This window comes from Pseudophryne corroboree, chromosome 9, assembly GCF_028390025.1.
Source record: "Pseudophryne corroboree isolate aPseCor3 chromosome 9, aPseCor3.hap2, whole genome shotgun sequence".
Lineage (NCBI taxonomy): Eukaryota > Metazoa > Chordata > Amphibia > Anura > Myobatrachidae > Pseudophryne > Pseudophryne corroboree.
The window spans coordinates 237,747,990-237,774,469 of record NC_086452.1 but is presented as its reverse complement, the minus strand read 5'-3'; the positions used below and the strand labels follow the sequence as shown (position 1 = coordinate 237,774,469).

The following is a 26,480-nucleotide window of genomic DNA, read 5'->3' as shown; positions in this document are numbered from 1 at the left end:
TTTTTGAAAATCGGCCCTGGGAAACCGGAGATATCCGACTTCAAAGCAGTGGTCCCATCCCCAAGCCTGTTAATTGCTCTTCCCAGTCAGATATCTTGGGTTGTGTCTGACTTAAGGGGAGTACTCACGGAGCGATCGCTGCTTAAAATCTAAGCAATCTGACTAGATTGCTTAGATTTTAATCCTGATTGCTCCGTGTGTACCTCCTACAGCAATAGTGATGCGCAGCCCCGCTCATCGCTATCGCCCCGCTGGGTGAAATGAGTGCCCCCCCCCCCGTCATCTCCCGCATGCTCATCACACATTGCACGGTGCTGAGCGGCGGGAGAGATGTGTGCTGAGCGGTTCGCTCAGCACACATCTCTCCCGCATCGGCCAGTGAGTACTGGCCTTTAGAGTTTTTATGAGGAAAAACTGAGACTCTCACCTTTTGGTGGACACTGACAGCTTGTATATATTATGCCCATAACCAGAGATATCATCAGCCTTCAAGCAGCTGGTCCCTGCTCCAGCTCCACACGCCCAATATGCAGTTTTATATTTGCATTTGTGGATTACTCTGGCTCCTGAACTCTGATCCCCAAGTCCCCAGTAACTCTAGCTTTTTATCCCATTCAAAGCTAAGAAATCTATTTTCAGGAACTTGAGATATCTGTTGTCAAGCACCCTCTCACAAGAAAATTATGAATATTAAGCCCACTCCCCTATCCTACACTCTAAATGGGGAAAATATAGGGGTAATCGTGGTGGAAAAAGATTTGAGGGTGCTTATAGATAATAGGCTTAGTAACAGTACACAGTGTCAAAATTCCGCAAAAAAGGCAAATAAAGTGCTTGCGTGTATAAAACGGGACATTGAGACAAGGGACAAGGATGTAATCCTGCCACTGTACAAATCATTGGTACGTCCACACCTTCAATATTGTGTTCAAATTTGGGCACCATATTATAAAAAAACATATTGGGGAACTAGTAAAAGAGTTCAAAGGCAAGCTACTAATTTGATTAAAGGGTTAGAGACACTGGAGTATGAGGAAAGCCTTACTACAGTAGGTTAAATATGTATACACTAGAAAAGAGGCATCTAAGAGGAGACATTATTAATATCTTCAAATATGTAAAGGGTTATTACAAGGAGTTAGCAGGGGACATGTTTATTAAAAGAACTCTGTATAGGACATGATGGCACTCGCTGAGTCTAGAGGAGAGAAAATTCCATACACAACGTAGGAAAGGGTTCTTCACGATAAGGGCAGTAAAGATTTGGAACTCCCTGCCAGCGAAGGTAATAATGTCAGACTCTGTAAATGCATTTAAAAATGTATTGGACACATTTTTAACTGGAAAAAGTAGCCAGGGTTATAGCACTTAGCATAGCAACATTAATATCTGTGAGTGGTAAGAATCATAGTTGTCAATTAGTACTAAACCATTACTTCAGCAGGCACATTATAATATGAACAGCTTAACACATAATACAGGTTGAACCCGATGGGCATTTTGCCTCTTTTCAACCTCACTAACTATGTAACTATCTATGTAACTATGTAACTATATCCACCCCTCCGCTACATATTAAACTCCCCTTTCCACCCTGGAAGTCATGTACCAGGGCCTCTTCACTCAGCCCAATGACCCCTTCTACAGTTTACTTTTCTCCCTCCTGCCCCATCTGTGCAGTAATGGAGTATTAAGAAGAAATTACTGCTCCAGGTGCTACATACTGAGTGGAAGATAGAACACCCCCTACTGCCCTCTGGACATCAAAGCTGTCACTGATAGCACCCACAACCGATGGAGGATGGGTTGGATGCCCAGTTCATTGCAGTGCCCAGGGGCCTACACTGCTGTTAAGACAGCCCAGACTATGTGAGATTACCAAATTAGAACTGCATCTCTGTATGAATACCATTGGGAAGCAGGCACAGTGTTCCTCAGACACATGTGAACATGAAAAAAATATTGCTCAACTGTGTCCAAGATCAACACTGTGTCCAACTTCGAATCAGTTCCATAATGGCACAAAAAGAGTACTATGAATACAAGCACAACACTTTAGGTAAAACAAGATTCAAGTGGATGAATGTGTAGCCCCACTACCCATAGTCTAGGACTCTGATGGACTGATTTACCCCCTTTATTGCTGGCTGTAGGGAGGGGGTTGAACAAATATAGCTGGCTCCTCCCCTTTCAGATCACCACAAATCAGGGGATTATGTCATGAGGGGAAGGGGCCTAATGACGCACGGTGCCTGCCTCATCAGCAATCCTGCTGCAGCTTCTGCATTAAAAATTAAGTGTGAGAATGTGTGTATACTATGTTAGTGTGTATGTCCAAGTGTTAATCTTTTTAATATTTTTCTTGTCATGGAACAAGCCTGCATATTGGTTTTGCAAATATTTTCCACACTCCATTCACTTTCATCACATAATGTCAGCATTTTCCAATGCACTAGCGTTAAGATGGTCTCATGCAAAGTCCTGGAGTGATACAGTCCTGGATTCTGGGAACAATCTTCTCCACCAGCTGGCAAGGTTTCTTTTTCCTCCTATCTTTCAGGAACATGACACTGGCCTTGTTACAGTGAAAACCTGATAAAAAGGGTGCAGATTTTGCTGCTTTTTGGTCTCTCCCTTAAGTTCCAGAGTAGTAGTAACAGGATAAAGTAGTGTTGGATATACAAGTGGTGACTCAGATGCTAGCATGTCCTGAACCGATAGATTATCATTTTCCAAAACAGTCTTGTCCCCTATGGCAGTCTTGGTGCTGATGCTGCCAACACTTGCACCATTTGTCCCCTCACAGTAATGAGAAGACAGATATGGTCATATTACTTGGTGGCCCCTTGGATGCATAGGAATTTTACTGATGGTAGCCAGGTCATTATGCTTTCTGGAACTATAGTGCTGTTTTTACCAAGGTAACTTCCCTGACCGAATCCACCAATGCCAACACTGCTGGTTGTTGATTCAGGACGGCCACCTGAAAAAGCAATAGGCTACCCATGGATGAGTACACAGTAAAGAAAGCAGGAAATGTGGATCCTAATCATACCAATGACATTCCATCAGTTCTTGACAATTTGGACAATTTCTCTGGAAGCACCCCGCTGGGGTCACCTTGCAGTCTGTTCCAACATCTAGTATAGGTTTCAGTCTGAGGTTTGGCCTGACTACTTTCACTGCTGTCTGGGCCATATTTTCCAGGATGTAAATCTAGTCAATGGCTGTCACAAGCTTTTCAAACAACTGGGGATCAATCTGTACAACACATCTTTTGCAGTTCCTAGTTTAGGTTCAACACACAATGTTGTTGAACCTAAACTAAACAGTTCCTAGTTTAGGTTCAACACACAATGATTGATTGTCAAGATTTCCAAAATTCTGACCAGCAAATATCATCTGGGCTTTTCACAACTCTTTTTTAAGTTTGCCAGGTCACCAGATGGCCATGCATTGCTGACCCTGGCCTAAACCACCAGTCACAAAAATTGTGGTTCCTTCCCAGACCCTGTAATCCCTATCTGTCCCAGTATCTCTTTAGTCACTGATACCTTGCTACCTGGTCTTCAGGCATATCCACATAGGCCTACTGTGCTTCGACCATGAAATAAGGAGCCAATTTTGCCACCCAGTCCTCTGTTGGCTATCTAAGTCTAGTTGGTGTCCTTTCAAATGAGAACAGAAATGCCTCAATGTTGTCTGAGGGTGTCATCATTTGCATGGTGGCAGGCCCGTGCTCACCCTGTTTGAGCTGTCTATTGCTATCTACCTGGGTCTCAACAACGACAGCTATAATTTGGCTCTGATGGGCATGCTGCATGGTCACCACATAAGCTATGGATCGGAGGACTTATTCCATCTTGCTAGCTGAGCTTATGGGATGGTGAAATTGGGCCTCCCTTAACATACACCGACAAGTCAATTTCCTGATACTTGTAGAGTGTCGCCTGACAGCAGCTGCTACATACAGATATGTCCTCATCTGTTGCTGCTGCAGAAGGCAGCACACCCTAATGCTAATGCAGCATGCCGTCAGCTTCCCACTGTTATGCTACAAGTAGCAGGAAAGTGCATATGCAGGCTCCTGCCATTGTGTAGGTTACAATAACATGGGGTTGTGGGAACATTGCTATCGGCTAACCCCACTAAAATACCTCCACTGTCTCCCCCTGTTTAGTTGTGGGTAATGAGAGCATCGCTCTCCCTCTACCTGTTCCGCCTACAGAAGATTTCTAATCAGGGTAGCAGGAGCTAAGATACGCTGTGCCAGGAGTCACAGGCTGTAATGCATATACAAACTAAATGGACACATATGTATTACCTCCTGGAGAGGAATAGTAAAACAACACACATAAAAATCCTTCCCCTTTCACTTGGTTTACACAGACTACAGACAGAAACAACTTTTCCTTAGCGGTCTATGTATCTGAGGTCTTGGTAACAGAGCAGCGAGTGAGGGGGCATTATCTACCAAATTCCCCCACCACGGGACACTGCGACCAGCGCGTGGGACAGACCGTGAAAAAAATGGTACTGTCCCGCCAAAATTGGGACAGTTGGTAGGTATTCCATAGTTCCGTGTCAGTGTGCTTTACACAGCTCCATATGACTCTTGGCATTGGACTTGGTGATGTGGGGCTTGCATTCAGCCACTCAGCTATTGAAACCCATTCCACTAACCTCCTGCCGCACAGTTTCTGTGCTTACATTAATGGCAGTGGAAATTTGTAACTGTTCAGCTTTGTAATCAGCAGAGCATTGGCAACATTTACGCACCATGCAGCTTAGCAGTCGTTGACCTTCTCTCTGATTTTATGTTGTCTTCTGCTTCATGGCTGAGTTGCTGCTGTTATTAAATACTTCCACTTTCTAATAATATCACCGTTGACTGGGGATGAAATTTCACAAACCATCCTATTACAAAGGTGGCATCTTATCACAGTACCATGCTTAAAGTCACTGAGCTCTTCAGAACGACACATTTTGTATCACAAATGTTTTCAAATGGAAATTGCAGATCTAGGTGCTTGATGTATACACCTTTGGCAATGGGTCTGATTGGCACCCAAACACCTGAATTCGATATTTAACAGGTGTGACCAAATACTTTTTCCATATAGTGCATGTATATACTATATATATATATATATATTTATTAGAGATGTGTGGCTAGCACTTTTCATGATTTGTGTTTTGGTTTTGGTTCTCATTCCACTTTCATGTTTTGGTTTTGGCTTGGTTTTGCCCAAACCTACCTATCGTGATTTGGTTTTGGTTTTGGATCTGGATGATTTAAAAAAAACATAAACATGGCTAAAATAACATAATTTGGGGGTAATTTTGATCCTACGGTATTACTAACCTCAATAACATTAATTTCCACTCATTTCCAGTCTATTCTGAACACCTCATACCTCACAATATTGTTTTTAGGCCAAAAGGTTGCACCAAGGTTGCTGGATGACTTAGCTAAGCAACACAAGTGGACAACACAAACACCTGGCCAATCTAGGAGTGGCACTGCAGTGCCAGACAGGAAGGCAGATATAAACAAAGGCCCCAAACAGCACCTCATGAAAGGTGTAGAAGAGGTGCAATGAGGTAGCTGTATGACTAAGCCAAGCAACACAAACAATTGGCCCAACTAGGAGTGGCACTGCAGTGGCAGACCGGAGGGCAGATATAAAAAAAAGTCCCCAAACAGCACCTCATGCAAAGATGTAGAAGAGGGACAATGAGGTAGCTGTATGACTAAGCCAAGCAACACAAACAATTGGCCCATCTAGTAGTGGCACTGCAGTGGCAGACAGGATGGTACTTTTCAAAAACTAGGCCCCAAACAGCACCTCATGCAAAGATGTCAAAGAGGTGCAATGAGGTAGCTGTATGACTAAGCCAAGCGACACAAACAATTCCCACTGGAATTATACATCCAAATCACTGGAATTAAATGTCCAAATCACTGGATTAAATGGCAAAATCACTGGAATTATACGTCCAAATCACTGGAATCATACTGCAAAATCAGTGGAATTAAATGGCAATATCACTGGAATTATACGTCCAAATCACTGGAATTATACGTCCAAATCACTGGAATTATATGGCAAAATCACTGGAATTAAATGGCAATATCACTGGAATTAAACTACAAAATCACTGGCATTATATGTCCAAATCACTGGAATTATACGGCAAAATCACTGGAATTAAATGGCAGTACCACTGGAAGTGTCAGACAGGATGGCACTTTAAAAAAATCGTCCACAAACAGCACATGATGATAAGAAGAAAAAGAGCTGCAAGATGGAATTGTCCTTGGGCCCTCCCACCCACCCTTATGTTGTATAAACAGGACATGCACACTTTAACAAACCAATAATTTCAGCGACAGGGTTTGCCACACGACTGTGGCTGAAATGACTGGTTTGTTTGGGCCCCCACCAAAAAAGAAGCAATCAATCTCTCCTTGCACAAACTGGCTCTACAGAGGCAAGATGTCGACCTCATCCTCATCCTCCAATTCCTCACCCCTTTCACTGTGTACATCCTCCTCCCCACAGAGTATTAATTTGTCCCCACTGGAATCCACCATCACAGGTTCCTGTGTAGTTTCTGGAGGCAATTCACAGGTCCCTGTGTAGTTTCTGGAGGCAATTCCCAGATGAATTTATAATTCATTTTGATAAACATCATCTTCTCCACATTTTATGGAAGTAACCTACTACGCCGATCGCTGACAAGGTTACCAGCTGCACTAAACACTCTTTTGGAGTACACACTGGAGGGGGGCAACTTAGATAAAATAAAGCCAGTTTGTGCAAGGGTATCCAAATTTCCTCTTTTTCCTGCCAGTATACATACAGACTTTCTGACATGCCTACTTGGATGCTGTCACTCATATAATCCTCCACCATTTTTTCAATGGTGACAGAATCATATGCAGTGAAAGTACAATGTGAGTAATTGTTGGCTGGTCCTTTAGTCCAGACCAGATGTCAGCTTTCGCTCCTGACTGCCCTGCATCCCACCAGCAGGTGGGCTAGGAAATCTTATCCTTTTTCTTCCAGCCACAGTGGCGGGAGAAATTGAAGGAGGAGCTGCTGATGGGTCACATTCCGCTTGAGTTGACAATTTACTCACCATCAGGTCTTTGCACCTCTGCACACTTGTGTCTGCCACAAAGAGAGATACCACGTAGGCTTTAAACTTAGGATCGAGCACGGTGGCCAAAATGTAGTGCTCTGATTTCAACGGATTGACTACCCTTGAATAGTGGCAAAGCAAATGAAGGGCTCCATCCACAAGTCCAACATACTTAGCGGGATCACTCCATCTTAGCTCCTCCTTCAATTTCTCCAGCTGCTTCTGCAAAAGCCTGATGAGGGGAATGACCTGACTCAAACTGGCAGTGTCTGAACTTACTTCACGTGTGGCAAGTCTGAAGGGTTTCAGAACCTTGCACAAGACGGAAATCATTCTCCACCGTGCTTGAGTCAGGTGCATTCCCACAACTTTGCCTATATTGTAGGTGGATGTATAGGCTTGAATGGCCTTTTGCTGCTCCTCCATCCTCTGAAGCATATAGAGTGTTGAATTCCACCTTGTTACCACCTCTTGCTTCAGGTGATGGCAGGGCAAGTTCAGGAGTGTTTGATGGCACTCCAGTCTTTAGCACACGGTGTCTGAATGCCAAAAGTGGCCCGCAATTTTCAGGGCCACTGACAGCATCTCCTGCACACCCCTGTCATTTTTTAAAAACATTCTGCACCACCAAATTAATTGTATGTGCAAAACATGGGTGTGCTGGAATTTGCCCAGATGTAATGCACGCACAATATTGGTGGTGTTGTCCGATATCACAAATCCCCAGGAGAGTCTAATTGGGGTAAGCCATTCTGTGAGGATGTTCCTCAGTTTCTGTAAGAGGTTGTCAGTGGTGTGCCTCTTACAGAAAGTGGTGATACATAGCCTAGCCTGCCTAGGAACGAGTTGGCATTTGCGAGATGCTGCTACTGGTGCCGCTGCTGTTGTTGCTGCGGGAGGTCATACATCTACCCAGTGGGTTGTCACAGTCATATAGTCCTTAGTCTGCCCTGTTCCACTTGTCCACATGTCCATGGTTAAGTGGACAGTGGGTACAACTGCATTTTGTAGGATACTAAGGACACTTTTTCTGAAGTCTCTGTACATTCTCAGTATCGCCTGCTTAGTGAAGAGGAACCTAGATGGGATTTGATACCAGGAACACAGTACCTCAAACAAATCTCTAAGTTCCACTGAACTAATGGCAGATTCCGGACGCACGTCTAACACCAACACAGCTGTCAAGGCCTCAGTTATCCGCTTTGCAAAAGGATGACCGCTGTCATATTTCATCTTCCTCACAAAGGACTGTTGGACAGTCAATTGCTTACTGGAAGTAGTACAAGTGGTCTTCCGACTTCCCCTCTGGGATGATGATCGACTGCCAGCAGCAACAACAGCAGCGGCAGAAACAGCAGGCATACCACTCAAGGATCCTCTGGAGGAATCCCATTTAGGAGAGGACTCCTCAGTCTTGACAGTGACATGGCCTGCAGTACTATTGATGTTCCTGACTGAGGAGGAAGTTGACGTTGAGGGAGTTGGTGGTGTGGCTTGCAGGAGCTTGGGTACAAGAGGAAGAAGGGATTTACGTGTCAGTGGAGTGCTTACGCTCTTACCCACAGTTTCACAACTTGACACTGACTTTTGATGAATGCGCTGCAGGTGACGTATAAGGGAGGATGTTCCTAGGTGGTTAATATCCTTACAGCTACTTATTACAGATTGACAGAGGCAACACACTTGACACCTGTTGTCCGGATTTGTGGAGAAATAATTCCACACCGAAGAGGTGGCATTTTTGGTATTTTGCCCAGGATTCACAATAAGCTTCTTTATCCCACGGACAACAGGTGTCTCCCCCGGTACCTGACTTAAACAAACCACATCACCATCAGAATCCTCATCGTCAACTTCCTCCTCAGCACCAGCAACACCCATATCCTCATCCTGGTGTACTTCTACAGTGACATCTTCAATTTCAATATCAGGAACTGGACTGTGGGTGCTCCTTCCAACACTTGCAGGGGGCATGCAAATGGTGGAAGGAGCCACCTCTTCCCGTTCAGTGTTGGGAAAGTCAGGCATCACAACTGCCGACACACTTGGACTCTCCTTGAGGATTTGTGATACCATCTTAGAACACACAGTTCTTTTCTACGCTGTTTCCAGTTTAACTCTTTTCATTTTTCTAGCAGGAGGATGAAGCTGAACCACTAGTCATGAACATAGGCCAGGGTTTTAGCCGTTCCTTGCCATGCCGTGTCGTAAATGGCACATTGGTAAGTTTACGTTTCCCCTCAGACCATTTAAATTTATTTTTGGGGGTCTTTTTACTGAATTTTGGCTTTTTGGATTTTACATACCCTCTACTATCAAATTGTGCATCGGCCTTGGCAGACGATGTTGATGGCATTTCATCATCTATGTCATGACTAGTGACAGCAGCTTCAGCACTAGGAGGAAGTGGTTCTTGATCTTTCCCTATTTTATCCTCCAAATTTTTGTTCTACATTATTTTTCTGGAGTTATATAACACAATATGCGACACAGGAATGACTGATAGCTGTTGCACAGGACACTACCACTGATCTGATGCAGGACAACACAGCAACACTGTAAGGGACTTATTCTTATAATTCATTATTATACGGAAGCAGTGGACATATGGCTGCAGAGTATACCATTTTGACTGCCTGGTCACTGGAATGACTGATGGCTGATGCACAGGACACTACCATTGGTCTGATGCAGGACAACACAGTAACACTGTAAGAGACTTGTTGTTATTATAATTTATTATTATACGCAGCAGTGGACATACTGTATGGCTGCAGAGTATACCACTGTGACTGCCTGGTCACTGGAATGACTGGTGGCTGATGCACAGGACACTACCACTGGTCTGATGCAGAACAACACAGCATCACTGTAAGGGACTTGTTGTTATTATAATTTATTATTATACGGCAGCAGTGGACATATGGCTGCAGAGTATACCATTGTGACTGCTTGGTTACTGGAATGACTGACGGCTGATGCACAGGACACTACCACTGGACTGATGCAGCACAATATACCACCACTGAACTGATGCAGCACAACACAGCAGCAATGGACATATGGCAGCAAAAGGACACATCCACTGTGACTGCCTGGTCACTGGAATAACTGATGGCTGATGCACAGGACACTACCACTGAACTGATGCAGCACAATACACCACCACTGAACTGATGCAGCACAACACAGCAGCAATGGACATATGGCAGCAAGAGGACAAAACCACTGTGACTGGACAAATACAGCACAAGACAAAGACACTGAGAGAATGGAGACATGTCCTCTCTCTACACTCTCCAATGCCAGAGTGAAAATGGCGGGGACTTTGCGGCTCCTTATATGGAATCCAAACCCCGCGAGAATCCGACAGCGGGATGATGACGTTTTCCCTCGTTCTGGATTCCGAGTCAGGCAGGGAAAACCCGAGCCTTACTCGGAACCAGGCTCAGAGCTTGAAGTCCGGTAGGGTTTGGTTCTCTGAGAACCGAACCTGCTCATCTCTAATAGATATATATATACAGGTTGAGTCTCCCTTATCCAAAATGCTTGGGACCAGAGGAATTTTGGATATCGGATTTTTCCGTATTTTGGAATAATTGCATACCATAATGAGATATTATGGTGATGGGACCTAAATCTAAGCACAGAATGTATATATATATATATACCGGGCAATTGAAATCAACTGACGTGTGGAGATAATTCAAACTTTCTAATATCACATACCATTTTCTAATTTATAAGGTTATAGACGTTATGGTGATTTAAAAGCAAAAGGCTGCAGAACACCGTGGTGGAGATGGGAACAATCTGTTTTCAGTTCCTATATGATAAAAATGGGAGCTATGATCAGGTGCTTCAGCAATGTTAATGGAAAGTTATGCATCCAAGTAGTGTGCACATGTCTGAGAACCTCGGCTTGCTGTTTTGAAGCTGCAGTATATGGAGCTGCTAGTGACAGCTGAGCATTTAAGAGCTCTGAGGATAAAACAGTTCTCAGTCAGTGAACTAGCACTGCCTGTCTGTAGCTTGCAAAGCAGCTGGAATAGAGCCAACATAAGATGACAGAAACCCACCAGGGAAACCTTCCATTCTTTCTAAAGTCCATTCTCAGTGGATTAGAAGAAAGAAGAAGGACAACCCATAATTGCTGAAACTGGATGTGGGGCAGCAGTTCCTTGTGTTGTGTTCTGTTCTGGATGTTGTTAATTGCTAATTATGACGTGTTGGATAAAGAAATCTTTATTTCTGTTCATCTGAGTATAGCGTCTGTGGAGTTATGTTACTCACAACATGCTTTCATTTGCTGCTAACATTTGTCAATCAACCATTCAGACATACAGTACTATCTATAATAATTTAAAGTAGAAAGTTCATTGTACCTTATAATATATAAGTATACTTAATGGACACTAAAAGGATGACATCAGAAACACAGTGATTATAAGCAATGGTCTTGGAACTCCCAGATAATAACTGATTTACATTGTATTGCATGTACTGTATATGATAACCATGTGTGCAATATGTATATACATTTATTACCATGATCCTTTGACTTGTGATGGGTCATCCAGAAGGACACGAACTATATACAACATACAACTTAGTAGTTTGAGTGAGAAATTGAAAAGCCGTATTCTGAGACCTAGAATAGAAAGAGAAAAAATGGAACACTTTAAATTGTGCACACTGCAAGTTACAAGTGCCATAGAATAGAACATGAATTGTGTGTGCCCAAATACACTATGTGATATTGATGTTGCTAACTATTTAAAGATATTACCTTTTACAATAGTGATTTTTATTATTGTTAAGATGGTTGGTTACAATTATACCCCTTCCACATAGAGTGAAAATCCTGAGATAATTCCAGGGCAAGCCAGGGTGACCCGGGTCCTGTCTCTGTGTGAAAGGATCTACCCGGGTCTAAATTACCAGGGCCTCATCCCAGCTTGCAGTGTGATTGGTGCAATCTGAGTTTTTTGACCTGGATTACCTTATTAAAGCTGCTGCTTGGCTGTGTATCTGGAGGCCCATCTCAAGGGAGTGCTACAGTGGCATCAGGGTAGACATGAATGCAGACGCGGGTTCAGTGTGAAAGGGGTAGACCCTGAAATAACTCAGGACCAAGATGTAGTGTGATAGGGGTATAGGAGCTAAGACCCAGGTACAGCCCGGGAAAGCCCTGGCTTGTTCTGAAGTGGAATATATATGTATATATATATATATATATATATATATATATGTATATGTGTGTGTATATGTATATATATATATATATATATATATATATAATTTGCATTATAATGAACAGGTTTTCACTTTTTTCCACCTATTGCACTCTATCCATACAGCTTATTACACTGGACAACTGGTAAGGAGCCATCAGTAATTTAGGCCGCAAAGACAACCCGCCTTAGTAGACATAATCCACACGAAAGACACATTACCAAATATCAGAGGATTGTCATTATGACTACTAAAAAAAGCAGACTTCATTTTGGTTATCAGTTTGGCTGTAGGAAGGGATGAAACAAAGTGATTTGCTAAGTATTTTATGTACTTGTAGATCACTTTCTTTTTTCGCTTCTCCAGGACACAAGGTAAATTTTTGCAACCATGCTAGATACTAGGTTTAAGTCATATGTAACATCTTTCTTTCTAAATGACCCAGATCTTAAGAGATGCAAAAAGCTCCATGCGAGAAAGTGGTCAGCTCAGGTGGCACATAACACGACAATGTCTCCCGCTTCAGCTAACCTTTTCCAAGAAATGATGATGATGTTAAAGTAACTCTGCACACCACAGTTAAACAACATGATCACATCTAATCAGGCTTAAAAGAATTGCCCACAATTAATAACTCATCTACCTTACTGAAATGTTAATGGCAATGCGCAAATTAGTCAAATCAATACTTTTAATGAATTAGCAGCAGGCTGTAACATCTGCACAGAAAAAGGGTAATGAGACTGCGCTGAATTTGATGAATACAACAATGTTGATATAATAAATAAAACAGTTTTATTCCTAAAATTGGTACAATAGATATATATTAAAAACTAAATTAATAAAATAGGTACATGTCAGAAACAATTGGTATAGTTTCTAAATTTCAAATAGACATTCTAAGGGGTTACCCAATTCGCCAGGTAGAGAGAATAGAATTTGTGGAGATTTATGCAGTGACCGTTCCAGATATTTTTCCCCTGTAATGTTATAGTCCAGCTTATACAACAGTCTCAGAATTAGGCAAGATCCAATGGATGGACTATTTACCATTAGAGGGTAATGTGCTCCGGAATCTTTGGTGGAGAGCTCTTCATGCGTTACGGTTGGTACAGTCCTTTATGATAAAGCTGCCAGCTGACTGCAGCGAAACGCGTCAGGTGAACCAGGGACCCTCGCCAGGAATTGATCTGAAGGAGGACCGAACCATTCCCCAAATTTTTGTCCTGACGGCCTTTCCAAATTCTCAGACTTCATATAGCAAGTACTGCATAAAGGACTGTACCAACCGTAACGCATGAAGAGCTCTCCACCAAAGATTCCGGAGCACATTACCCTCTAATGGTAAATAGTCCATCCATTGGATCTTGCCTAATTCTGAGACTGTTGTATAAGCTGGACTATAACATTACAGGGGAAAAATATCTGGAACGGTCACTGCATAAATCTCCACAAATTCTATTCTCTCTACCTGGCGAATTGGGTAACCCCTTAGAATGTCTATTTGAAATTTAGAAACTATACCAATTGTTTCTGACATGTACCTATTTTATTAATTTAGTTTTTAATATATATCTATTGTACCAATTTTAGGAATAAAACTGTTTTATTTATTATATCAACATTGTTGTATTCATCAAATTCAGCGCAGTCTCATTACCCTTTTTCTGTGCATTACATACGGGAGTGACTTCCCTTTTCCTGAGACTGCAGCTTGGCGAAACATCTCGTACCTAAAGCGCCCGAGTACCCCTGGGCAACCAATCTTTTCACAGGCTGTAACATCTCCCTACATTGTCAAGTTCACTTTCAGATGTGACAGCTTGCAGCAGACAAAGGAGTTATTTGATCTGGGTGTGGTTCGTTTTATCGACAGTGTCTAGGTCGACAATGTTTAGGTCGACAACTATAGGTCGACAGTCACTAGGTCGACATGGATGGAAGGTCGACAGGGTTTTTAGGTCGACATGTGTTAGGTCGACAGGTCTAAAGGTCGACATGAGGATTTTATTTTTGTTGGTGTCGTTTTCTTCGTAGAGTGACCGGGATCCCAAATTAGTGCACCGCGTCCCCTCGCATGGCTCGCTTCGCTCACCATGCTTCAGGCGTGGTGCCTTCGCTCCGCTTCCGCTACGCTCGGCACACTTTACCGTTCCAATCGTAGTCCACGTGGATCGTTAAGTATGAAAAAATAATAATAAAAAAATGTGAAAAACTCATGTCGACCTTTAGACCTGTCGACCTAGCACATGTCGACCTAAAACCATGTCGACCTTCCATCCATGTCGACCTAGTGACTGTCGACCTATAGTGGTCGACCTAAACATTGTCGATCTAGACACTGTCGATCTTCAGACCGGATCCCATTTGATCTATGGGGCGGCCTGTAGTGGCCACTGGCGCACATAACAGAGTAGCAGCCTTAGCCTTTTATTATTCAGGATATATATATATTTATATATATATATATATACTGTGCAAAAGGGTCCGGCACTCCTCGTCCCTGCTGGGTACCTGCTCCGGTGCCCTCCTTAGGCTGTGAAAGCTCAATGTATGTGCAATGGAAGGCGGCACTCAGAGGCTGTTATCAGGTGAAAAACATGTGCTTTAATCGACGTTTCGGGAGACGTACTCCCTTCCTCAAGACACAGCAAACAAAAGTGCAAGTGCAATACAACGTTTAAAAAGACTTACCAACCCATGATACGCCCATTCCCGCTGCAGCCAGCGGTGTCCCGCTCCACGGCGCCCGCACTTCCGGGTGCAGAAAACTCCGCCCCCCGGTCGTGACGTCCTTTCCGCAGACGTGGGTTGCCGCTGCTGCAGGGGGACGCAGGAAGTGACAACACGTTGCCATGGGGTTATGTATAAACAAACAGGCAACCTATGAAAAAATAACATTGCATTAAAATTCTGACCACATCTAGTGGAAATACACAATGTGAACATAAAAACTGGGTACGTGTGAAAAAAAACCCCGTGCACCAATAAGACACACCCTGTCTGTTGTCAGAGTGTGATGACAAACTAAATAAACATGCCTAAAATCCAAAATATTTCATAAAACATTCAGTTATAATGCTACAATGTGCAAAAATACAACATCTCTGTTCATAGAGGTAACATCCCTTTGCTCAAGGCTATCTCACTTGGGTCTATCAGCTCCTATTTTATAGCTGCTTCTTACTGGACTAATGGGCCGTTCACATAATGCAACTAGCTTCTGCTCCAGATCTATGAGCCACTATTTTTCTTTGATTTTCACATATATGATACAACTACCATGCTCCTACGTAAACATGGCAGATCTTATGTCTGCCTCGGAGCCGCTGATTGTAGATGGAAGCACCTGCCAGCTAGCATGCAAGAGGGCATTATAGGAAACAGTTAAGGCTAAGATATTCATTTAAACCCCGTGGGTAAATGGTGTCTAGCTTATGAATCCACCGTGCCTCTAAGCGTAGCACAGCTTGGCATCGGTACGTTATAAAATTGTGGATCAGGTCCTTGATTCACTACGGGGATGCAACCGTGCCAACAAATTGCTACGCTTAGAGGCACGGTGGATTCATAAGCTAGACACCATTTACCCACGGGGTTTAAATGAATATCTTAGCCTTAACTGTTTCCTATAATGCCCTCTTGCATGCTAGCTGGCAGGTGCTTCCATCTACAATCAGCGGCTCCGAGGCAGATATAAGATCTGCCATGTTTACGTAGAAGCACGGTAGTTGTATCATATATGTGAAAATCAAAGAAAAATAGTGGCTCAGAGATCTGGAGCAGAAGCTAGTTGCATTATGTGAACGGCCCATTAGTCCAGTAAAAAGCAGCTATAAAATAGGAGCTGATAGACCCAAGTGAGATAGCCTTGAGCAAAGGGATGTTACCTCTATGAACAGAGATGTTGTATTTTTGCACATTGTAGCATTATAACTGAATGTTTTATGAAATATTTTGGATTTTAGGCATGTTTATTTAGTTTGTCATCACACTCTGACAACAGACAGGGTGTGTCTTATTGGTGCACGGGTTTTTTTTTTCACACGTACCCAGTTTTTATGTTCACATTGTGTATTTCCACTAGATGTGGTCAGAATTTTAATGCAATGTTATTTTTTCATAGGTTGCCTGTTTGTTTATACATAACCCCATGGCAACGTGTTGTCACTTCCTGCGTCCCGCTGCACCAGCGGCAACCCACGTCTGCGGAAAGGACGTCACGACCGGGGGGTGGAGTTTTCTGCACCCGGAAGTGCGGGCGCCGTGGAGCGGGACGCCGCTGGCTGCAGCGGGAACGGGCGTACCAGGGGTTGGTAATTCTTTTTAAACGTTGTATTGCACTTGCACTTTTGTTTGCTGTGTCTTGAGGAAGGGAGTACGTCTCCCGAAACGTCGATTAAAGCACATGTTTTTCACCTGATAACAGCCTCTGAGTGCCGCCTTCCATTGCACATATATATATATATATATATACACAGTGTATATATAAATATATATATATATATATATATATATTTATATATATAAATATGTATGTATATATATATATATATATATATATATATATAAAATCAACCAAAGGAAATGCCCTTATCATGCACCAATATCAGATGAGCAGCATCTCTTAAATGGTTCCCTGTGTAATACCTGCTCAAGTGTGCAAACTTCTAAAACAGAGTTCTGTTGAACCCCTTCTAACAATGCGTCTATTAAGACCTTTAACCTTATGCTTGAACAGGATATTGCATCTATGTCAAATAAATCTACTATTGGTAAGAGGAGGATCAGTAACAGCTCTAAGAATGTCTAGTAACCCTGAAATTGTGATTTGTACCATAATCAATCTGAATTCCCACGAACATATATATCTGTCAACAAAGCATATATAGGGTACACTCCATAGTGCATAAAAGTCTTTAATTAAAATACAGAGCCTTCATTATTCAGGCTCCGTCTGTGACTAGGCACACCCGCCTGGGCGCACCTAGTCACTGTGAGCATATCCGTCTGGACGGGTGCACGCGCCTGTATGGAGACATTCCCCATTCACTTTAATGGAGAGCATCTCCTTCCGGGCAGGCGCACGCGCCCATATAGAGACGCTTACAATGGGAAGCAGCTCGTGCACTCCTGGCGTGACTTGGCGGATGGATCGCCTACTCACGCCAGGAGTGCATGCCTGTGCCTTAGGGAGCCTAGATAAGGAAGGCTCCATCTGTACAATATAAAAATAGACAAGTAGTAAAATTTCACTCATACCAACAGGTAACCAGTGTGGGCTTGTTACCACATGATTCCACACAGTAACCACCAGGCAAAGCTGGAACAAGTGCCACTCAGCTGTGCTGGAGTCCTCAACCAACCGTCAGCCACCTTTCCCAGAGAGCCGCGGATAGGATCACATACACTGTCAGCAACAAGATCAACAGCTCCGGTGGTCCTGAGCATCAACAGACTCCGTCCTAACGCGTTTCGTCATCGACTTCATCAGAGTGCTGGAGTCTGTGACAATAGGATCCTCTTTTAAGGACCGAACAATGAAGCTTACAACAGTTTACAATTCGTTTCACCTGTGCAGCTGTCTGTAGGCTTAAATTTCTATATCTCATATTCTTAATAGATATTATATTTTATAAAAGGTTTTTTACAATTAATAAGATATACTGTGTATATAACACTGCATGGAGCTAGTCCATACCACATTAAAATCAATTCCTTCAAGCTGCTGCTCAGTTCACAGTGTAGCAAGTGAAGTGTTACAAACTTACTTAAATATGTACAATGTTGCATTTTCAAAATGTTTATGATACTTTTTACTACTTATGCTCCTGTTGTCGATATTGACTTTGCTATACAGCCTCTGGGGTGTTTTTTCCACTTTTTTTTTTTTACAATGTTTGTTGTAGCCTTACCAATGGGACCAGTGCAGTACATGTGGGGGGTAATGGCTATAAGATCAGTTGAGATTGTGTTTGTTTTATTTCCTGACGATGAGGTTAATAAAGCCCCAAATGTTGAATTAAGCTGCTGCTTTGTGTCTGCATGCTGTGAGCCGCCTATATGATATGATTGCTATACTGTATATATATATATATATATATATACACTGTATATATATATATATATATATATATACATACACTGTGTATGTATATATATATATATATATATATATATATATCCACATCATATCAAAGAAAGGAGCATTTTCATCTGAAATGAAACAGTGCTTATATTAGCACAGAATTGTTTTACAAGCAATCTATTTCAGCAAGAATTAACACATGTTCAAGCAATACTTTATATGTCCCCCTGGTGACTACTCACCTGTCCAGAATTACATCACTGGCCGCCAATACCAGAAGTGTCCACAGTGGACAGGTAAATAGTAGCTGATAAAGGTGTGTGTGCATGCACTAGGCCAATGGCAGTCGATCTCTCACATTATAGCAGTGTTTGTGGGTTAGTTGTATTGATGCTCTTGAGGAAGGTGGAGGTCCACCGAAATGGCTGTCGGCAGAAGGGGCTGAGGCTCCATGCATGTCTACCTGGGGGCAGTGCCAGATTAACGTCCACATGGGCCTGGAGCTGAAATTTATGAAAGGCCTATTGTGTACCGCTGCAGCAGATCGGATTAAGGAGGGGGGAGCGGGGTATATGTTATCCTGGGGCCCCCTCTCTCAGGGCCCAACCATGTCTGCCGTCAACCACTAGCCGATTGCTTGTATTTTAATTTTTTTTATGAAGTTCAGCTGTGGGAGAGCCCTTCCCTATGTGTTCAGTGGTTTCCTCTAATACTCCCACCATGCACCTTGAAGCTGAGTACCCAACATGGTCAGCTCACATCAGCGGTGGGTGCTGATTTACATTTGACATTAGAGGAGGCATCACATAGAAGGAGCAGTGAAGAATGACTTTACTCTCCTGCTGCGTAAGCGAGCACAACCGGCACATAACAGGAGACTCTTTACAGCCCCAGCGGCGGACACCCACCAGCACTAACTGACCACCATATATTACAGAGAGCATCAGTGACCACTGTATATTACAGAGAGCATCAGTGACCACCATATATTACATACAGCATCAGTGACTCTGTTTACTACACAGAGCATCAGTGACCACCATATATAACAGAGAGCATCAGTGACCACTATATATTACAGAGAGCATCAGTGACCACCATATATTACATATAGCATCAGTGACTCTGTTTACTACACAGAGCATCAGTGACCACCATATATTAGAGAACATCAGTGACCACTGCATATTACAGAGAGTATCAGTGACCACCATGTATTACAGAGAGCATCAGTGACCACTGTATATTACAGAGAGCATCAGTGACCACCATATATTACATAGAGCATCAGTGACTCTGTTTACTACACAGAGCATCAGTGACCACCATATATAACAGAGAGCATCAGTGACCACTATATATTACAGAGAGCATCAGTGACCACCATATATTACATACAGCATCAGTGACTCTGTTTACTACAAAGAGCATCAGTGACCACCATATAAAAGAGAACATCAGTGACCACTGCATATTACAGAGAGTATCAGTGACCACCATGTATTACAGAGAGCATCAGTGAACACTGTATACTAAAGAGAGCATCAGTGACCACCATATATTACATAGAGCATCAGTGACCCTGTTTACTACACAGAGCATCAGTGACCACCATATATTAGAGAACATCAGTGACCACTGCATATTACAGAGAGCATCAGTGACCACCATGTATTACAGAGAGCATCAGTGACCCCCTTATACTACAGAGAGCATCAGTGACCACCATATACTACAGAGAACATCAGTGACCACTGTATATTACAGAGAGCATCAGTGACCACTATATATTACAGAGAGCATCAGTGACCACCATATATTACATACAGCATCAGTGACTCTGTTTACTACACAGAGCATCAGTGACCACCATATATTAGAGAACATCAGTGACCACTGCATATTACAGAGAGCATCAGTGACCACCATGTATTACAGAGAGCATCAGTGACCCCCGTATACTACAGAGAGCATCAGTGACCCCCGTATACTACAGAGAGCATCAGTGACCACCATATACTACAGAGAACATCATTGACCACTGTATATTACAGAGAGCATCAGTAACCACCGTATATTACAGAGCATCAGTGACCCCTGTATACTACAGAGAGCATCAGTGACCGCCATATACTACAGAGAGCATCAGTGAACACTATATATTACAGAGAGTATCAGTGACCACTGTATACTACAGAGAGCATCAGTGACCACCATATATATTACAGAAAAAATCAGTGACCACCATATATTACAGAGAGCATCAGTGACCCCTGTTTACTACAGAGAGCACCAGTAACCACCATATATTAGAGAACATCAGTGACCACTGTATATTACAGAGAGCATTGGTGACCACCATATATTACAGAGAGCATCAGTGACCCCTGTATAGTACAGGGAGCATCAGTGACCCCAGTATACTATAGAGAGCATCAGTGACCACTAGAGCCATAACTAGACATTTTGGTGCCTGTGCCAGAAAGTCCATTGGTGCCACCCTCTATATTTTATAAAGGGCACAACAGCATCCGTTAGTCACATTCCACCACATGGTAGCGTCCATTAGTCACACTACATTGCACAACAGCGTCCGTTAGTCACATTATACCGCTCAACAGCATCCGTTAGTCACATTACACCACACGGTAACGTCCATTAGTCACACTACACTGCACAACAGCGTCCGTTAGTCACATAACACCGCACGGCAGCATCCGTTCGTCACATTACACCGCAAGACAGCGTCCGTTAGTCACATTACACCGCATGGCAGTGTCCATTAGTCACAATACATCACACGATAGTGTCTGACAGTCACATTACTCCATGCGGTAGTGTGTAGTGTCCGTTAGTCACATTACACAGCTAGCAGTGTCCGTTAGTTACATTACACTGCACGGTAGTATCCGAGTCACACTACACCGCGCAATAGCGTGTAGTGTCCGTTAGTCACATTAAACCGCACAGCAGCAACCGTTAGTCATATTACACCACATGGTAGCATCCATTAGTCACATTATGATGCTTGGTAGCATCTGTTAGTCACATTACACCACACGCCAGCTTCCGTTAGTCACATTACACCGCATGATAGTGTCTGAGTCACATTACACCACATGGCAGTGTCCAATAGTCACATTACGCAGCACGGTAGCGTCCGTTAGTCACATTACACCGCACAGCAGCATCAGTTAGTCACATTACACCGCACAGCAGCATCCGTTTGTTATATTACACCGCATGGTAGTGTACGTAATACACACTGGCCAGAATTCAAATGATTATCACACACAATAGATGGATAATATTATATATATATATATATATATATATATATCTGAGCAATATTTAAAACAGTATGTCATTAAGGTCACAGAACATGCAGACATAACTTTCAATGTTGGGATTTCAGGAACACAAAGGCTCAGTGAGAGAAACTCAGGACTGCTTAGTGTGCTGTCCTGGGCATAGGGATACACAGCATATTCTCCTTTGTACCTCAAACAGCAGCTGCACGGAACACCTCACAGATGACCAGGGCGGGGAGCACTGTGTAATGTCCAGTGGGCGGAGCTTAGAACGGCCCAGGGGCGGTGCTTCAGGCATCAGGGCTCAGCAGTGGAAGAACCAGGAGGCAGGGCTTATAATGGCCCAGAGCTTCAAAGGGATGGCATGTGAAAGGAACTTTTGCCAATCGTGGGCACAGCTGTAGATGGACAAGGAGGCGGAGCCTATCATGATCTGGGGGAGGAGCCTATATCGAACATGGCCTGGGTCTGGGCTTCAGCTGACGAGGGGAGAGCGCATGTGGACAAGGAGGCGGAGCTTATCACGGTCTGGGGGAGGAGCCTATATCGACCTGGCCTGGGTATGAGCTTCAGCTGACGTGGGGAGAGCGTTTGTGCACAGCTGATGGCAACTTGGAAGGGGATAGGCAGAGCTTTGGCTCTCTGAGACAGGAGTCGAGTGAGGGAATACTATTGGTGATGACAGGAGAAAAGTTTTTTTTTTCCTGTCAACGCTATCTGAACTGCAGGGAATCTCTGGGCCTATTTTCAGTGGGGGGCCTGGAGCTGCAGCTCCATCCGCCCCATTGTTAATCCGGCCCTGCGTGGGGGACACGTAAAGTATTGCTTGAACATGTGTTAATCCTCGCTGGAATAGATTGCTTGTAAAACCATTCTACTGCTAATATAAACACTGGTTGCATTTTAAATACTGGTGGTGTACTCATTTCTTTTCGGATTAAAATGCTCTTTTCTCTGAGATGGTGTGGATTTATTAATTGTATGGAATTACAGCACCCAGGATCATTATTATTGTAATGTGTGTGGCTTTTCTGAACCTTTTATGCAATACAGTTATGTGGAGCCAGCACCAAACATTACGATTGGATAATTATTATTGACTTTCACAAAAATCTTTTTAAACAATTTTCTTTTTTTGAATGTGACACATTCTGTGATAAATATGGATATGGATGAACGTGATTTAGCTAGAACCAAGAGGTTTCTGGAGATGGACATTTCTAAAATATTTTTTTTAAACATGGATGCACTAATTTTGACACAGATAGTCCAACTGAATTTTTTTCTGATTTACTAAAAATGCAAAGAAACCTTAGCATTAATTTTGCATGTACTGACTTTGTTCCAATACCACAAAGACAAATTGATCCTTAGGGTTTTCTGAATCAGAAACTAACCTATTATAGGAAGAAACAACAAAGACTTTTGCAAACAATGGTGTCATATTCTTAATATGTGAAGCCTTGACCTTCTGGTCTCAGTGATACAGCAGGATAATACTGACATCCTTAATACTGAGAAAGACATTATGGCTTGTGAGACATCGGGTTTAGATGTATTAAAATTAGATGGGTGTGTGGAGTGGCTTTCTAAGTTCGAACTGAGTTTTGAGAAATTTAGGTCCAAATTGCTTGTGTTTAAGAAAAACAAATACAGAAAGGTGCAAGAGGTATATACGGAGTTACGGGTTTACCCATGGGTATTTTCCCAGGGAAGTACTCGTCAGTGGCAACACAGACAAAAGAATAGGATGCGCTTTGAGAAGTCCTACATTGATATTGAATCTAATTTTTGGGTTTTGGGTTTTGGTTTTGGATTCGGTTCCGCGGCTGTGTTTTGGAATCGGACACGTTTTCGCAAAACCTCCCTGAAAATTTTTTGTCGGATTCGGGTGTGTTTTGGATTCGGTTTTTAAAAAAAAAAAAACCCTCAAAAACAGTTTAAATCATAGAATTTTGGGGTAATTTGGGGTAATTTTGATCTTATAGTATTATTAACCTCAATAACAATAATTCCCACTCATTTCCAGTCTATTCTGAACACTTCACAATATTATTTTTAGTCCTAAAATTTGCACTGAGGTCGCTGGATGACAAAGCTAAGCGACCCAAGTGGGCGGCACAAACACCTGGCCCATCTAGGAGTGGCACTGCAGTGTCAGACAGGATGGCACTTAAAAAAATTGGTCCCAAACATCACATGATGCAAAGATAAATAAAAAAGAGGTGCAAGATGGAATTGTCCTTGGGCCCTCCCACCCACCCTTATGTTGTATAAACAGGACATGCACACTTTAACAAACCCATCATTTCAGCCACAGGGTCTGCCACACAACTGTGGCTGAAATGACTGGTTGGTTTTGGCCCCCACCAAAAATAGAAGCAATCAATCTCTCCTTGCTCAAACTGGCTCTACAGAGGCAAGATGTCCACCTCATCATCATCCTCCGATTCCTCACCCCTTTCACTGTGTACATCCCACTCCTCACAGAGTATTAATTCATCCCCACTGGACTCCACCATCTCAGGTCCCTGTGTACTTTCTGGAGTCAATTGCTGGTGAATGTCTCCATGGAGGAATTGATTATAATTCATTTTGATGAACATCATCTTCTCCACATTTTGTGGAAGTAACCTCGTACGCTGATCGCTGACAATGTGACCGGCTGCACTAAACACTCTTTCGGAGTACACACTGAAGGGGGGGGCAACTTCAGTAAAATAATCCAGTTTGTGCAAGGGCCTCCAAATTGCCTCTTTTTCCTGCCAGTATACGTATAGACTGTCTGACGTGCCTACTTGGGTGCTGTCACTCATATAATCCTCCACCATTCTTTCAATGGTGACAGAATCATATGCAGTGACAGTTGACAACATGTCAGTAATCGTTGGCAGGTCCTTCAGTCCGGACCAGATGTCAGTTTTTGCTCCTGACTGCCCTGCATCACCGCCAATGGGTGGTTTTGGAAATCTGATCCTTTTCCTGGCAGCTCCAGTGGCGGGAGAAAATGAAGTAGGAGCTGTTGACGGGTCACATTCCGCTTGACTTGAGAAGTGTCTCACCAGCAGGTCTTTGAACATGTGCAGACTTGTGTCTGCTCCCATTCTGTGACACCATTGAATTAAGTTAATTAATAGCTGCCACTGTCTTTTCCGTGGCCGACTTCCTCACTGGTCCCTGCACCTTACAAATCACACCCTCTTTATTAAACTGAATATACACATTTTACAAGTGTCACACCCAGTATTAGAAACCACAACGTATTACACTGGAAGCAAACACCTTACTGATGAAGCTGTTTGCTTTTGTATAGGAAATATGAGAATTTTAACTATATGAAGATACTTCTCTGACAATTACACGTAACTTCATATAGTTAGAATTTTCATGCTTCCTATACAGGAGCAAATAACTCCATCAGTAAAGTGTCTGCTGTTAGTGTAACAGGTCATGGGTTTTAATCCTGGGAATGACTGCTAAGAAATGTGTGATTTAAAATAAAAGACAATTAAATGTATAAATACAGTATATAAACTTTTTCAGAACACACACACACACACACACACACACACACACACACACACGTGTGTGTGTGTGTGTGTGTATATATATATATATATATATATATGCACATCTACATACATATATTTATCTTAATATAGTAAATAGGGGGGCACCAATAATTATCTTGCCTCCCGGTTTCTGGGACGTATTTACGCCACTGGGGGTGACTTCAATGTTTTGTCTATTCAGGGTATTGAACACATTAATAAGACCTTCAGAGGTGGAAATAGATACAACCGCTTATGTAAAAAGGAATCTTATTGGATCTGTATTTTGGATACCCTATTCCCTATGGGCCTAAATTAAAATATTGAGATGAATAACATCTAAATTAGGTAGATTTTGTATTCTTAGTGGGTTTTACTTCCTTTTTTCCGTTATCAAATTGTGAATTGGCTGAGTCCTTATATCTTCCCCCTCCCCCCCACACACACTTCCTTTACTAAACCCTTGTTTCATTAGACCAGTGATGGTAACTGGTAATGGTGTCACAGTTTAGTAAATTACAATATTATGGCCCCTGTTGCCTTAGTAATCTAATAATATGTCTGTATTTAGGTTATAAATATCTTTATATTTGTGACAATGGTTGGTGCAGCCTCCCTTTATATTCCCTCCCTGTTTACTCTCCTGTGCTGGTTATAGTTCCTGCTACATGTGACAACTGGCCAGCTCTGTGGATTCCTTAATTCAGTTACCCAGTCTTGATCTTTTCTCCTGACTGGATCCTGCTTGCCTAGAATTCAGGTTTTGTGTGGACCTTCTACACAGATTCAAATACTTTGATCTTATTCGGTCTATTGTAGTTTTGCCATTAGTATTACAAACCTTATGACCATTGCTTATTATCATTCATTGCACCTGACTCTCACTACAGTCTACTCCTCTTTGCAAGCCTTTCTCTGCCCCATTTTCCTACATACACAGCCGCAGTATATCACCCAGTACTCTCTCCCATTCCCAACTCTTCTTTCTACTCCTGTCCTTCCACCAACAGATAACTCTGGTCATTTCAATAGTAAGCCCATACTGTTGTCAGTGGCATAAGACCTGGTGGACACCTCAGTACTTGTAGGCGCATACAGTCTTAAGGAAACAGTGGCTCTTATAGGCATGAATACCTGCTGGTTTAC

The 26,480-nt window shown here is 42.7% G+C and overlaps 1 protein-coding gene across 2 annotated transcripts in view; it reads right to left on the bottom strand.

Annotated features, from left to right (window-relative positions):
• The window catches only part of LOC134957937 (potassium channel subfamily T member 2), a 1,656,739-nt gene that overhangs the window by 833,952 nt on the left and 796,307 nt on the right, over positions 1 to 26,480 (bottom strand). For both annotated transcript variants that reach the window (XM_063940188.1, XM_063940189.1), the window contains exon 3: positions 11,698 to 11,800. In XM_063940188.1, the coding sequence (XP_063796258.1) occupies positions 11,698 to 11,800 (103 nt within the window). The remainder of the gene's footprint in view (positions 1 to 11,697; positions 11,801 to 26,480) is intronic.